Source organism: Mytilus trossulus, chromosome 6, assembly GCF_036588685.1.
Source record: "Mytilus trossulus isolate FHL-02 chromosome 6, PNRI_Mtr1.1.1.hap1, whole genome shotgun sequence".
Lineage (NCBI taxonomy): Eukaryota > Metazoa > Mollusca > Bivalvia > Mytilida > Mytilidae > Mytilus > Mytilus trossulus.
Window position 1 is genome coordinate 22,092,096 of NC_086378.1, and position 16,169 is coordinate 22,108,264.

The 16,169-nt window shown below is 32.3% G+C and overlaps 1 protein-coding gene across 1 annotated transcript in view; it reads left to right on the forward strand.

Moving 5' to 3' along the window:
* Positions 1–16,169, forward strand: part of LOC134720925 (dynein axonemal heavy chain 8-like) — a 109,311-nt gene that overhangs the window by 16,165 nt on the left and 76,977 nt on the right. The window contains exons 19-30 of the mRNA XM_063583498.1: positions 745–861; positions 2,204–2,323; positions 2,971–3,121; positions 3,642–3,822; positions 4,212–4,317; positions 4,840–4,996; positions 7,084–7,283; positions 12,069–12,195; positions 12,515–12,750; positions 13,388–13,492; positions 14,474–14,587; positions 15,926–15,988. Of these exons, the coding sequence (XP_063439568.1) occupies positions 745–861; positions 2,204–2,323; positions 2,971–3,121; positions 3,642–3,822; positions 4,212–4,317; positions 4,840–4,996; positions 7,084–7,283; positions 12,069–12,195; positions 12,515–12,750; positions 13,388–13,492; positions 14,474–14,587; positions 15,926–15,988 (1,677 nt within the window). The remainder of the gene's footprint in view (positions 1–744; positions 862–2,203; positions 2,324–2,970; positions 3,122–3,641; positions 3,823–4,211; positions 4,318–4,839; positions 4,997–7,083; positions 7,284–12,068; positions 12,196–12,514; positions 12,751–13,387; positions 13,493–14,473; positions 14,588–15,925; positions 15,989–16,169) is intronic.

The window sequence follows — 16,169 nt, forward strand, 5'->3', positions numbered from 1 at the left end:
CATTAGTAACCACATGGAGAACTGAAATGAGAAGATCTTCAAGGAATTTCAAAACCGCCAAAGCCAAGTTACATTCTGAAAGCTAAAGTGAGCAATGACAATAATCTGACTATTGCGTGGATATCAGTTGACCTAACAAGTTTTGTTTTTTTGTGGTTTCTGAATCATAACTAAATTACCACTTTGCAATATTTCTTAACATTTAAACACATTGATTGTATGCATGGAATAATTGGCAAGTTTGATTTTGACAGTTTTAGCATACAATATTACATTCCTGAAATTCTGGAAATGGTGAATTAAACATTGATTTGAGCTATTGCTTTTACAACATTGAAAAATGGGTGAAAAAGTAAAAATATTTTTATAGAGTATCAGAATAATAACTGCAGTACCACTTAGCAGAAAGATTTATTCTAACAAATTGTCCTGGAGCATAATTATGAATTTGATTTTGATGAATTTGACATTTACTGATGAAGTAGTAACATGTCCTGCAATTTTTATAATTTTTTTTTTTTTTCTTTCTTGATGATGAAAAATTCTCCACATGACAAAATGTTTTATCAATTTAAACATGATATACAAGTTTGATTTGACAGAACAGACATTTCCTGTTGAGAGTATGGTGGAATTAGAAGTATCTTTCATTACTAGATTATCTAATTCTAAGTTTATTTAAAGATGGCATGCAAATGACACACTAATGTTTGAATATGTTTATGCCCATATTTTTGTTTTTAGGTTGACATAGCAATGAGACCAGGAGTTATTTCTCATACATGGACTTCACTGAGTCTCCCAGCCTACTTTGAGGAGGTGAAAATAGCTTTAAAAGAACTGAAGATAGTGGTGAAACAAGTAAGATATTAATATTTAATGTCAGAGGAGTTATTATCTGCCTGTATGAATATCATGTAACAGTAAACACACACACTTTTTTGTTTGGTCTTATCTGCAAACAAAATATATCAAAATGTATCAATTTACTATGGTTTTATATTAATAAAACTTGTGACTAATATAGCAATTTGCCAATGTAGTCACCATCTCCTTGTACAATCAACTAACCCAGATGTATCTTTGTGATGTTATCTATTGTAACTCTTCCTGATCTTATAGAATTGTAGACAGATTTATAACAGGGGAATAACCAAGAATGTATGTATGGTGCTAATGAGGAAAGAATATGCACTAAAAATCATTTACCTACATGCACTGACCAAATAAATGAACATTTGTTCTTCAGTAGTGTATTGACATTTATTACCTCTTTGCTCTGACAATATGGGTTATTATTGGAACATTTATTTTCATAACTACAAGTTCTTTTTTTTTCTGTCAAGCTAAATTAATCTATGAATGATTGGCTTTTCAAGGAGAAATTATTAGGCTCCATTGAAATACTTTCCACAGAGAACAATAGCTACTTTATTTATACAATGGTGAATGTATTATACCTTGGCCAAGAGGAAATTGTTCAATGGAAAGTTTTCATTTGGTTGGCAATACAGGTATTTTTTAGCTGTAAAAAGTAAAATAACAAAAATACTGTATGACAAGGAAATTTCAAAACAGAAAGTCCCTTATCCAATGGAAAAACACATCATCCAAACATGAGGATAACAACCGTCAAATTCCAGACTTGGTACAGGCATTTTTTATGTACAAAATAAGTGGATTAAACCTGGTTTTATAGCTAGCTAACCTCTTACTTGTATGTAATGTATTAGCCTAGCATGACAATGGTTGCACATTTCTGCCTGTTGAAGCTACCACATTTGTTATGGTGTCAAAATTTAACTTCAAATTTAAATAAATACATTCTGCTATAAGTGTTTTAGTTGAAGCTTAAATTTGCACCACAAAATTTCTGAAACTTACATATAACCCTTCTTCTGATGACATTTTATCAAGTTCTGCCTGTGTTCAAAGGAAAAATGTCTGTTACATTTCAGTACCAACTTTATTATATAATGAGAAAGATTGACTTTAAAATGGTTTAGCAGAACTTAATACAGATTTAACTGTACAGCATTACTAGTAAATACTTATTCAAAAAACACAATAGAAACACTTCTACCGTTTTATGATTTTATAAAGAAGTCAGTTAGAAGCCTTTGTCACTATGGCTTTCTTTATTTTCATATCCAGAAATTTTGAATGTGTCTTTTCATTCTCAAATGAGATTTCTTTTTAACAGGTGAATGATATTAAAATTATAAGAATTGACAACATGCTTAAAGATATTAGTGAAACATTACTGTGTGAACTTCCAGAAAAGACACCATGGACAGTTGATGAATTTATGCAAAAAATGGAGGTATTTTTATCTATATTATTCTTGGCTAATGTCAATGTACCTGCAACCTAATAATTCACAAAACATCTGAAGACATTTAGAGGTAAACATTCAGTCATGATTATGCAATTAGGATCATGCATGAAATAACTACTTTTTTGACAACAGTATTTAGTAACTACCCACACAGCTTTAAGTTTCAATGAAAAAGTCAGAATATAATTTCACAACACAGAAAACATAAGACATAGAAAAGTATTCTTTTGTTGCCAAGACTAAGGGTATTTTTTTCTACAACAGTCACAATTTATCAAACAGGAATTGTAGGAGGCCTGCTACACTGATGCAATCAATGCACATAGTGGAAAAACTACTCACTGTTGCTTATGTCCCTACTGATATACTGTAAATTCAGAAATTATTTCAAGATTTTATAATTGCGAAAAATGCGACAGAGTTGTAAACGCAATAACTTCAACTTCCATTTTGAAATATTTTATTTGAATTAAACAGGATTTTTATCTAAATCTTAAAAATTTATATTGCATTGAAGTCTAAAATTATAAAATGGCAAAAATAAATGCACTCAATAATTTCTGAATTTACAGTAATCAAACTGATAAAAACTGTTATTCACCATTGTATTGTCTCGTTTGTTTGTTATTAAGGTGTATTGTGGAGCCATGACAACTGAAATCAACAAAATGAGCCAAGTAATAGAAGATGCAGTGAAAGAACTGATTCGTATATTTCTTCAAAGAGCTCAAATGGATCAAAATTCTATTCAGTCAGGACAAACATCAGAAACATCATCAGAAGGTAGAAATTAAACTTTACATGAAAACAAAAATTATTCTCAAAGTAGCAGTTTTGTGAGAAATGTGATATGTGGAGTTTTAAGGATCCCTCAAATTACTTAAATACAGGTGGTTGCATTTGCCTTAGAAGAAAAAGAATTACATGTAGTAAAATGATTTTTTTTTTATCTTATGGGTGGTCAGAGTTGGAAAAAAGTGCCTCCCATCCCCATATCATTTATTTCTGTAACACATCTCAGTGGATTATGAATGATACCAAGTTATATATTTTAAACTTTAACCTGGCAACTTTTATATTTCAAACTTTAACTAAGTAGATATAGGAAGATGTGGCACATGTTTTAATTTTGTTGTGAACACATTTCTAAGAAAGTGAGATTTTTAATCAAAAAAGAGTATTCTGAAAGATTCCTGATGCTTCTTTTATCTTAATTTGGTTTAACATCTCAGTTTATTTCTCAGATATTATCAGAGCAGCAAAGTAGATTAAAGTGAAACTGAGCATTTGTTTCTAATTTTAGGAAATGATACCAATACAACTCCTGAGCCAGAGAATTCAGAGGACCAAGACTCTACTGATGAACAGTCAATACTGGAAGCTTGTGATGAACTGAAAGATTTCTTCAACAATAGACTAGTAGAATCTCTTCTAAAAGCCACAAGACATTCCTTAGATACAATGAGGAGACGCTTCTTTTCCAGGTAAAAACAAGTCTTTAATTGTACATGTGTTAGGCTCATTCAATTTTGCATGCTGCTCATACTAAACACAAATATGAATTTTGAAACATTTAACGTTAGTGTTTTTTTTCTATTGATACTTTAAAAAAGCTTTTCATCAATGACGTTGATATAACAGTTATTCAGTTATGAGGATTACAAATTACAAATCAATTTGATATTTGTTTGAAAGAGTTAGTTGGAAAGTCTGACATATGATAGAAATTTGTATCCTCTAAAATATTAATCCTAAGCATATACAAATTATTTGTATTCCTGAATAAAACAATTTTGTATACTATTGCAATAATATTTATTTATAAATCATCCCACATTTTATGTATCTGTTTATAATTTTTGTTTTGTTTTAGTGGAAGAAGAGGTGGTGGTTCACATTTTGATGAGGGTGTTGGAGGATGGAATGACAGTAGAGTTCCATTCTTTGTTGCTGATATAACACTTTGCATTCCCAATGTGGTAGGTACTAGGTTATATGGTATAAAGTTGTGATTGTCTGAATGGACGGATATTGTTTGGAAAGAATGATTGAAAAAACTATTTTAAGACCAGATTACTGAAATCAGTAAATCATTGTATATTTAGATATTTGTATATAAACATTCTTTACATATTGACAGATTCTAGCTTTTAAAAACCAGCACATTAAAGATTAAAACTTTAAGTTTTTAATGATTGTTCAGAGAGAAATGAGTTTACCAGAACATCTCTAAAATTTTCCATATACTTGATTGATAATTTAAATATTCCATATTATGTATAGATGAGAACACCAGGTTTCTCCATGCATTTGTTAATTTATGAGCGGCAAATGTTCTAGTATTAGCAAAAATAAATTCAGTGTAGGAAAATTTTGACAATGTTTTTGAAACCCATGCTTAAGATTAATGATGTTGTATGAGAAATTTACTATGATATTGGAAGAAACGTTTTTTGAAAGATTATGATAATGACTTTTAAGTGTAAAATTACATGTTAAAGGTAATGCAACCAGGATTGGATGATATTCAGCAAGCCTTAAATAAAGCCACACAGCGTACCCTTGATATTAGTAAAGGAGTCTATCAGTGGGGACAGGACAGAGAAGAGCAAAGCTCAAACACAGGCAATAGTAGACATATGAATGTCACAGAAATAGGTATATTATAGTACACAGAAAATATCTTTTCACATAGAATATATTGGGAATTATCTGTGTGAGCTTTTTTTAAACCCCCACTTTAAAACAGCAAAGGTATTCTGTTTAACCTCTGTCTGTCCATCCTTACATCAGTCCATCCCATGAATATTTTTCTTCACATTTTTCTCCAGAACTATATGACATGGATTTCTGAAATTTGGCTTCAGGGTTTATATAAGTCATCTTTATTGTGTGATGGGTTTTCAGATTCACCACTCAACAACTTCCTGTTTATCAAACACTTACATCGTTGTACAAATGACATCAAAGTTGAAAAATTTTCCTCATATTTTTCTTGGGGACTACATTACAAGGATTTCTGGATGAAATTTGGTTTCAGGTTTGTCAGCTTTACCCTTTGATAGGTTTTCTGATTCATCACTCAACAAATTCCTGTTTACCCTTAAGTATTTGGGTGCGGTATCATCAGTGAGCAGTAGCTCACAGTTTCCCTTGTTTATCCTGAATATGCAATATGTTTTTGCCATTGCAAATTGAGAAAACTACAATCAATTTATTTTGGTTTTATTTCTTGGGAAAAAAAATAGAATTTCAATAATTTTTAAGAGGTTTTATGATTATGCCCTGCCTACTTCAGCACCAGGGTACATAGTTTTTTGGTATTTACATATTTTAAGCTCACCTGGCCCAAAAGGCCAAGTGAGCTTTTCTCATCACTTGGTGTCCCTTGTTAGCTTTTACAAAAATCTTCTCCTCTGAAACTATTGGGCCAAATTAATCCAAACTTGGCCACAATCATCATTGGGGTAGCTAGTTTAAAAAATGTGTCCGGTGACCCTGCCAACCAACCAAGATGGTGGCCATGGCTAAAAATAGAACATAGGGGTAAAATGCAGTTTTTGGCTTATAACTCAAAAACCAAAGCATTTAGAGAAAATCTGACATGAGGTACAATTGTTTATCAGGTCAAGATCTATCTGCCCTGAAATTTGTAGATGAATTGGACAACCCGTTGTTGGGTTGCTGTCCCTAAATTGGTAATTTTAAGGAAATTTTACTGTTTTTGGTTATTATCTTGAATATTATTATAGGTAGAGATAAACTGTGAACAGCAATATTGTTCAGCAAAGTAAGATTTACAAATAAGTCAACATGACCGAAATGGTCAGTTTGACCCCTTTAGGAGTAATTGCCCTTTATAGTCCATTTTTTACCATTTTTTCGTAAATCTTAGTAATCTTTTACAAAAATCTTCTCCTCTGAAAACACTGGGCCAAATTAAACCAAACTTGGCCACAATCATCATTTAGGTATCTAGATTAAAAAATGTGTCCAGTGACCCCGCCAACCAACCAAGATGGCCACCACGGCTGAAAATAAAGCATAGGGGTAAAATGCAGTTTTTGGCTTATAATTCAAAACCAAAGTATTTAAAGCAAATCTGACATGGGTTAAATTGTTTATCAGGTCAAGATCTATCTGCCCTGAAATTTGTAGATGAATCGAACAACCTGTTGCTGGGTTGCTGCCCCTGAATTGGTAATTTTAAGGAAATTTTGCTGTTTTTGGTTATTATCTTAAATACGATTATAGATAGAGATAAACTGTAAACAGCAATAATTTACAGCAAAGTAATACCTTGAAATAAGTCAACATGACCAAAATGGTCAATTGACCCCATAAGGAGTCCTTTATACTCAGTCCTTTATACTCAATTTTTAATAATTTTCGTAGAATTTGTAAATTTTTACTAACATTTTCCACTGAAACTACTGGGCCAAGTTTATTATAGATAGAGATAATTAAAAGCAAGAAGAATGTTCAGTAAAGTAAGATGTCATGAATCCATCTGCTTCCTTTGTTTAATATCCACATAGACCAAGGTGAGCGACACAGGCTCTTTAGAGCCTCTAGTTTTATTTTTAAACAGTAGTTACAGGAAGTATTTTGGAGTTGGCGTGATATCACAAATGAGAATAAATTTTCTATGTTCCATATTCCAAATGAGATTTAAAGTACAACCTTCTGTTGTATTTAATTTTAAAGTATTTTCTGTTTATTAACACATGTTAGATTCATTTCAGATGTTGGTGCATTATTGAAAGCACCTCCAGTTGGCAAGAAAAATTTCTACAAAAGCATTGCTGAGAATAAAGATGTAACAAAATATGTTATGATGATGTCATCTGCCATCAGTACATTGAAAGCAGATGTCTTGGAATCCCTACAGAGATATTCTGACTATTCCTTTTTATGGGAAAAGGACAGACAAGAAGCTGTTACTGTAAGTTGGCACTGTCAAAAAAGTTATATTACCCTATAATGTGTACACCAAAAAATTCACATTGAAAAATAAAGTGTGTTCAGGACATTTCCCTAGGAAGAAAGTATTAACAAATATCAGGCTTTTATTGCGACAGTAGTCGTTTTAATGATCAGTTACCAATACCTTTATAACATCATTTATCAATGTGCTGTGCGTCTAACTTACCTCAGGAATTTATTTTTGGTTGATTACACACATTCATAATGCAGCTAAAGTTGAATATAGAAATTGTGTTGAATATTATTCCATTGAACCACCTTCCTTTTAAACAAAAAATACACCTGCACAAGGGTTGTTTAATTTAGGCGAAGCTAAGTTACATATATAACAACTATGTGAAATGTCTTCCTTAATTTCTCCAAATCTTATTCTGTTTTAAAAAATAACTTTCTTGGTGAAAAAAGGATATTATTTAACTTTTGATGTAGGTAAAGAAACATGATATTAAAGTGTGTCAGCTTTTAGTGTTTGGAAAAACTTTGAGATAATTGATAGCTTTTATGACTTTTTTATTATTCTTCATTCCTCAAATGTTCATAAATAAGAAAAACATTGAATTTCTAACTTTAACCCTTTCATCCCCGACGTTGCTTTGAGGCATCGCCTGACGTTGGCCCTGACGTTGCTTCAGCGCATCGCCTGACGTTGGCCCAACGATGCTTTGAGGTATAATTTCTCGGTATTTTTTTAAATCAGTTTCATAACGAAATGGCGGGGCGCATGCAAGGGAAAATGGACGTAGTCATTGAACGTATTTTGAAATTTGTTTTTATGCTTTGTTCAGTGTAATCGTACTGTTTAAAATAAGAAAAATACTGTTGAAACGTCATTCTTAAAGGGAAGAAATTAATGGCGTCCTCCGTGGTGCAACATGTGTTCAACAGCTGTTTATTTCAATGTTTTACGTTTTGAAAAAGGCCTTCTCCGGTGAAAATTGTAAATGTCAATTCCGTGACCTCATTTGCGATCATTTGCATATCAATGCGGATATGCAGGGGTAATATAATCCAACATTTTGTTGAAAGTTGTCGTTTTCAGATTCGGTTGCGCTAACCTTATTGCTGCTTCGTTACTTCTTTATTTATTTCTGTAAATGGCCATGCCACATTTATTTAGTCCAAAAATGAGACCGCATGCAAGTCTCCATTTTTGTTTTGTTTTATAAATATATTGACCTTTAAAGTTGGCCTTCAGTTGACCAATAAAAACGGGGATTCCGTTTCTTACGGTCGTAATGTCATGTGAGATGTCAAGTGCTTGCGGTAAAAATAATGTGTATTTTTCGAAGCTATGAACTCATTTATATACGATTTTATTTTTTTAATAAATCGTTTGAAACGTAAAATAAAGTGTGAAAAAAACATCCTGTCTTGAAGGTTAATCAGAGTCCAAATTAAAAACATGTGTCGATGTTCCATCTAACCTGAGACTACTATAACACATGTGTTATAGTAGTCTCAGATCTAACACGTGTTTTCCTGGTGGTCGAGGATTCTTGGAACTCATTTGCATATTATTACGATTTTATACTTTCACAAATGATAGCTAATAACACGCGTATGTGTTATAAAAAGAGGCAAACCGAGTATGTGTCACATAGAAGATTAGTTGTTCTTCAAAATTTTCTAATAAATAAATACTCAACAACTGTTTTCGCAATTACTTGCATTGAACGTTGGAATGTGTATTCGCATTTCATTTTATTTTTAACTCTGACCTTATATCATCCAATTAAAACTCGGGGTTCCCTTCTTAATACATGTGATATATCATGTGATTCTAATATGTCGTCTGTAAACAAATAATAAAATTGAAATGTCCAATTCTTCAGAAGAGGAATTCTTCGGTTTTGAAGCCGATGAAATTCAGCAGGCTGCTCAACGGTACGAGCAATTATTAATAGATCAAGGAATAGGTGATGATTTTGAATTCAATTCTTCAGGGAACGAGTCCGAGGACTCAGAAACAGAACCTATCGATGATACCATTCCTATTTATAATATCAATGACCAAGTAGTCCCAGATATAGACAAAGTTGGAAACAACTGGCATCACAATTTTGATATATATGAAAGGGGTTTACCTCATTTATTTCAACCTAGAGGTCCAGATGGAAGGGCAACCGGCCCAGCTACTATTTTAGCTGCTGATAAGGGTCCAATTGATTTCTTCAAATTGTTTTTGAATGACATATTATTTGAACATATAATTAATGAAACTGAAAGATATGCCAATCAACAAATCACTGAAAACCCAGATGGTAATAAATCTGCCTGGTCAAAACCAAGTCTAACAGAAATAAAAGCTTTCATTGGTCTTTGCTTTCTGATGGGAATTGATGTTAAACCAGAAACCAAACTATACTGGTCAACTGATCCCTGCATGGAATCTCCAATATTCGGAAAAACAATGCCCAGGAATAGATTTATGCAAATCATGAGGTATCTTCATTTTAGTAACAATCATAATGCACAACAACCAGGTCATCCATCATATGATGTACTTTATAAAATTAGAAATATCTTGAATATGTTCAACACATCCATGAAAAGAGAATTCGTCCCTTCACGCCAGGTCTCTATAGACGAATGTATGATACCCTTCAAAGGAAGGGTCAAATTCAAACAATATATGCCAGCCAAACCAACTAAATGGGGAATCAAGATATGGGCACTTGCAGATTCAAATACAGGATACATCTGCTATACAGATGTTTATACAGGAAAAACTGATAGACCACAGGGACAGTTGGGTGAACATGTTGTAAAAAAATGTATAGAGGGGGCTGATATTGGTGGGCAGGGATACCATGTATATGTTGACAACTTCTTTTCATCACCAAAACTATTCCAAACCCTGTTTGATAACTATCAAACTGCAGCATGTGGAACAGTCTGCAAAAACAGAAGTGGTTTACCAGCTGATTTCATGTTAAAACGGCCTGTTGGTATCAATACTAGGGGGGACGTGCAGTTTTTTCAAAGGAAGGCTATTTCTGGTGTCTTATGGAAAGACAAAAAAATTGTAACAGCAATTTCAACAATTCATGATCATTCTATGTCTGAAGTACAGCGTTTGGTTCAAGAAGATGGTCAATTTAACAAAGCAGACATACCATGCCCAAAAATCATAGTCGACTACACTAAGTACATGGGAGGAGTCGACAGAGCTGATCAGTACATACAGTACTACTGCTTTAACCACAAAACACAGAAGTGGTATAAACGGGTGTTTTTCAAATTTCTGGAAATCTTAAAGTATAATGCATACAGGCTGTTTCTGTTGAGTCCAAACCATCAAACAGTCGGCAACTCACCTGCAATGACATTTCTACAATTTTCCCGACAAATTACCAGTAGCCTTATAGATGGTTACTGTGGCATTAGTAACAAAGGTCGTCAAGCTGCAGCCCCAGTACCATCACGTCTCACAGAGAGACATGTGCCTAACATTGTTGGAAACAAATCATGGTGCCTTGTGTGTTGGGCAAAGGTTGCCGCTGGTAAGCAGGAGAAGAGAAGACAAACCATGTATGGTTGTATTGAATGTGGTAAACACTTCTGCCTACCAGAGTGCTTTACAGCCTACCACACAAAAGCAAAATACTGTTAATTAACTAGTTATTCTTTAAATCGTTTGTTACTTTGTTGGAAATCGTTTGACTTTATTCTTTAAATCATGGAGACTTAAATTACTGTTGGAAAAAATTATTTGAACTGAAAAAACTGAATGAATTATAAAGGAAAACAGATTTCAACCAGTGCCAGTGGTTACATGTATTTGTGGTTATCTGCATAAAAAAACTTTCATGTTTTCTGGGACTTTTTTCTTGTTAAAAGTAAGTAATTGTTTCACCTGTTCATAAAAGTTGGCTTGTTAATTGACTTGTAGTTGCATGTATTCCATTTACTTTTAAATTCCGTTGTCAGCATGCTGAACCATTTACCGTTACATGTGCAAATCAGAGTACACATTTTTGTGTATTGACCCTTTCGTCTATAAATATCTCGGAAGTTTCCGAATTAAAACGAGGCAATGACAACATTACACAAATCAATGGCTGAACGCTGAATATAAAAAAAAAAGATGGATCGATAATAAAAGAATATCTCGATTTATATAAGAGTAATCGTTCTCTTGGTCAAGGATGATCTTTTCAAATGTGGTTATTTAATAGGGAAAACAATAATATGAACAATTCGTCGGCAATTTAAAAGATTTATAAGTATTTAAAACTTTTTAGCGAACGCTTGTTCGTAAAACTTGTTGTTTCGTTTTACTCGCATGGTTAAATGTACGTAAACAACTTTAGTTTTCTGTAATTTAGTTTCTGAGCAATGGTTTGACATGTTAATCTTCCGTTTTCATTCCGTTTCCTGTCTTTTGACGGCTACAACTGCCCTTATTCCCCATATACTAAACATAAGCGAAAACGCGCACTTATCTGGGAATTAATTTGGGCCGGTGACGGTCTCGTGCAGTATTTGATAATGTCATAGAAACTCATAGACCAGTTCAATCCGGTAAGGAAAGTGTTAAGCTCAAGGTCAAAACTGTTTTAAAGTCTTGGTATATGCCAACTAATATTCCTTGCATGAATAATAATCACATCTAGAAAACATGTTTTGATATGAACTGAAACAAGGTTGGGCACAAGAGACAGCTTCCTTTTATCTTAATCTTATTTTTTCTCCTATTTACAGATATAGACTTAGTATTAATTATTTTAATATTAATTTGTAGGAGTTTACTTCCACAGATCCAATTTTGTCAGAATATAAAGCTAAAGTAGCCATGTTCACGAAATTAGAGGACAACATAGATGACATACAAGCATCAGAGGTTGTTGGTCCTATTGAACTATTTACAGGTAATTTGATACACATTACCCATTATAATAGCTACAGAGGTAGACGTGTTTATATAAATTGATACATAAAGAAGGAAAAGTAGTTGGCATTCTTTTTCAGAAACACATTATTTTACTAGATCTAAATAATCTCATCAGGTATTTCTAAGATCATTGCAATTATGAATGCTGACAGAGATTTGATATAGTTTACAGTCAACATAATTTTTTCTTTAATATTCTCTTAGAATGAGGTTGTATATTTCACCATTTTTTCCTTACAAATATGGCTCATTATAAGTGAATAACACTTGTGAAATTATTTATCATATGCTTTCAGAAAAGTTGAAATTGGCATTGAGAGTTGAAATCAAGGCATGGAAACTGTTATTTGGGAAAGAGTTGAACAACAATTTTAGAATTAAAATGGACGAGGTCTTATCCTTCGTGGATGATTACAGCAAACGATTAGCTCGTCCAATCAGAGACCTTCAAGATGTCAGGGAGTCAATGGGAGCCTTGGCAGATATTAGAAATAATCAAATACATTTGGATATGTCACTTGGTCCTATAGAGGTAAAATTATATGTTGGTTTTGATGCATTGTGTCACTAGATCCTATAGAGGTAAATAATATGTTGGTTTTGATGCATTGATGGAAACCATTCACAACAACTATCCAAATATAGTGATCATTATCGACAAGTTCAATTTATAGCTACAATATGTAACAATTTAGGGATTAAATCTTATGAAAGGTTTTGTGTTAACATTTGCTAGAATTTTCATTAGGATCATAATTGTTTTGTTTTACTATATCTGATGTCAGATCATTGTTTGTCCAGGAGGCAAGGATCCTATTAAAAAAAGGAGGAGAATTAAAAGAATTGTGTGATGTTATTATCATCCATTGTTCATTCACTACCTTTAAACAAAATGTTATAACTAAGATGTGTGGACAATAATAGCTCACAGTACATATTACTCATCAGAGATTACATTAAAGTTTAAAACAAGGATACATTGATGCTTTCTCTCTCTCTCTTATTATTTGTTACATTTTGATTACCCAGTACTGCTAGGTTATTGCTTGAAAACAATGCTACAACTTTTGATGAGTTATTTTTCCTTGATATTGCCGAAGAAAATTCAAGACTACATTGATAATATTTCCTAAAATAATCCATGTCACTTCTTCTTTCATTCTGTTTAGGAGTCTTATGCTATTTTGAATGATTTTGAAGTTACTGTACCCAAGGAAGAAAATGATCGTGTGGATTCCTTGAGATATTCATTCCAAAAATTAATGAGGAGTGCTGTAAGTATGTAGCTGATGAAATTTAATAATTTCTTCATTTTTCAGTTGGGACAAAAAACAGCTTTTAAAAATCTTTTATTTTACATCTCATTAGCAGAACATGCATCGATGATAAAAGGCTAAAAAAGAACATTTTAAAGCCAGCAAATATAGAATGCAGAAATGAACATTCTACAAAAAGGAAATAGTAGACCCTCACGTTTATAGGAGTGGGGGCTATATGACATTCATTTGATATATCTGTCTATCTATTAATTCATTACAGATTTCTGTCAAACTAGTCTCTCTCAATTTCTACTGAACAGAACGACTTCATATTTTAGACCTTGACATATATATTATTGAAATTTATAATAGAATAATAGAACATTTTCAATATCAATCAATTTTGATTATAATTGATAATGGTAATATAACCTCTAGGTGATATGTCTTCATGCAATTGTAAGCTACTGACATGTTAAAAATCAAACTAAGCATTTCTGTCTATTACATAACATTTTCACATTGCATTAACATATTATCATCTTTATGTATTATATAACACCAATCCATTATTATCATCTGTTGTGAACAATTCAAAATAACACCTCCAATTTGATTTTAAGATTTTTTTTCTCGTAAAACATCTTGGGATATTTCTAAATACCTGAAACCAGCCAAGTTAGTTTTCTTACTGATGAGTAATACTGAATATTCTTATTGGTGCATTGATGACAAAATGGGAAATTATTAGAAGTATTGATATTCTCTTAACATATAAACACACAAATAGGGGACTTTTTAAAAAGGCTCTGTAAGATGGTCTTTATCTAAAAGCTATCTACTTGCAATAGTTGAAAGTTATGAGTAATAGATCGGTGCAGGAAATTCCATACTAATTTAGAATCTGTAATAATGCCATGTATAGTTTACAGGAAAGAGATAATATTTAAATTTTAAAGCATAGAAATACATTGTGATGATTATTGTTTTTATAAGAACCATGTCCAAGATGAATTAGTAAGAGTACAGCCTGGGTTCAAGAGTGAACTTTTGACATCAGTAGAAACCTTTCACAAAGATGCAGCAGACTTTTCTGAACATTATGATGTAGTAAGTAAAGACTATTTATAAAATAACTTGTGACTATTAAAAGTGTTTGAAAATTATTTCAATCACCAATTTACATTGAAAGGGTTTAGAGAGTAAACATAAATACAGAACATGAAAAGTATTATTTGATTGTACAAGGTTTTTAAAATATTTTTTTTAAGAGATCTATATTGTGAGGAGCTGTCATTCAACATGTACAACTTTAAGCACAAATAATCAATTCATTAAGTAAATTGAGTCAGAAAACAGAATAGGTTTTTATGGCCCTGCAACGAAGTTTTTTCCTGAACACCTTCAGATATGTGAGTCAACCATGATGAGTTACATATCAAGTTTAAGTTTCGTTCCACTCCGCTAATTTTTATCGAAATTACGGGCTTTGAAATTTGATAAATTGTTGAAAAGCATAGTTGTACAGACTTTTTTTCTAAACGCTTTCAGATATGAAGCTTAATTTTAGGTATGTGAGCTAACCATGATAAATTATAGATCAAGTTTGAGTTTCGCTTTGCTGTGTTAATTTTTGCCAAAATTAGGGATTTACAACTTTGAAAATTGTTGGAAATCACATTTATACAGACTTTTTTACAAGTTTTAAGTCACCAACCAAGATGGCTGCCATGGCTAAAAATAGAAAATGGGGGGTAAAATGTGGAACAAAAGCATTTAGAGCAAATCTGATAAAGTTAAATTGTTTATCAGGTCAAGATCTATCTACCCTGAAAATTTCAGATAAATCGGACAATCCATTGTTGGGTTGCTGCCCCTGAATTGGCAATTTGAAGGAAATTTTGCTGTTTTTGGTTATTATCTTGAATATTATTATTATAGATAGAGATACACTGTAAACAGCAATAATGTTCAGCAAAGTCAGATTTACAAATAAGGCAACATGACCGAAATAGTCAATTGACCCCCTAAAGAGTTATTGTCCTTTATAGTCAATTTTTAACAATTTTCATAAAATTTGCAAGTTTTTACTTACATTTTCCACTGAAACTACTTAGTTCATTAGAGATAGAGATAATTGTAAGAAGCAAGAATGTTCAGTAAAGTAAAATGTACAAACACATCACCATCACCAAAACACATTTTTGTCATGAATCCATCTGCTTCCTTTGTTTAATATTCACAGAGACCAAGGTGAGCTACACGGGCTCTTTAGAGCCTCTAGTTTCTATATGCCTCCAGATTTTTAACTGATTTTTGATATGTGAGACAACCATCATGTTTGTGATTTTTCAACTTTTTTAGACAGGGCCATTCCTTTTGCTTTAACACATCCAGTTGTTGTTGTAATTTGTAGCAGTTACAGTGTATAATTATATTTCTTTTTAGGATGGACCAATGTGTGAAGGAATATCACCTAATGAAGCAAATGATAGACTACAAGTTTTTCAGGTGAGTATGCCTTGATTCAGTGGTCTTTTGACATTCATTGTTTATCAGTTCAATAAAATATTCAGCCACAGCTATACTGGTTACATTGTATAAACCATGTTAGTGTCCTACCAGTAAGTCACAGAGACATATATTTACCTTGGTCCACCATTTAAAAATGAAATGCAACATTTGTTGTCCT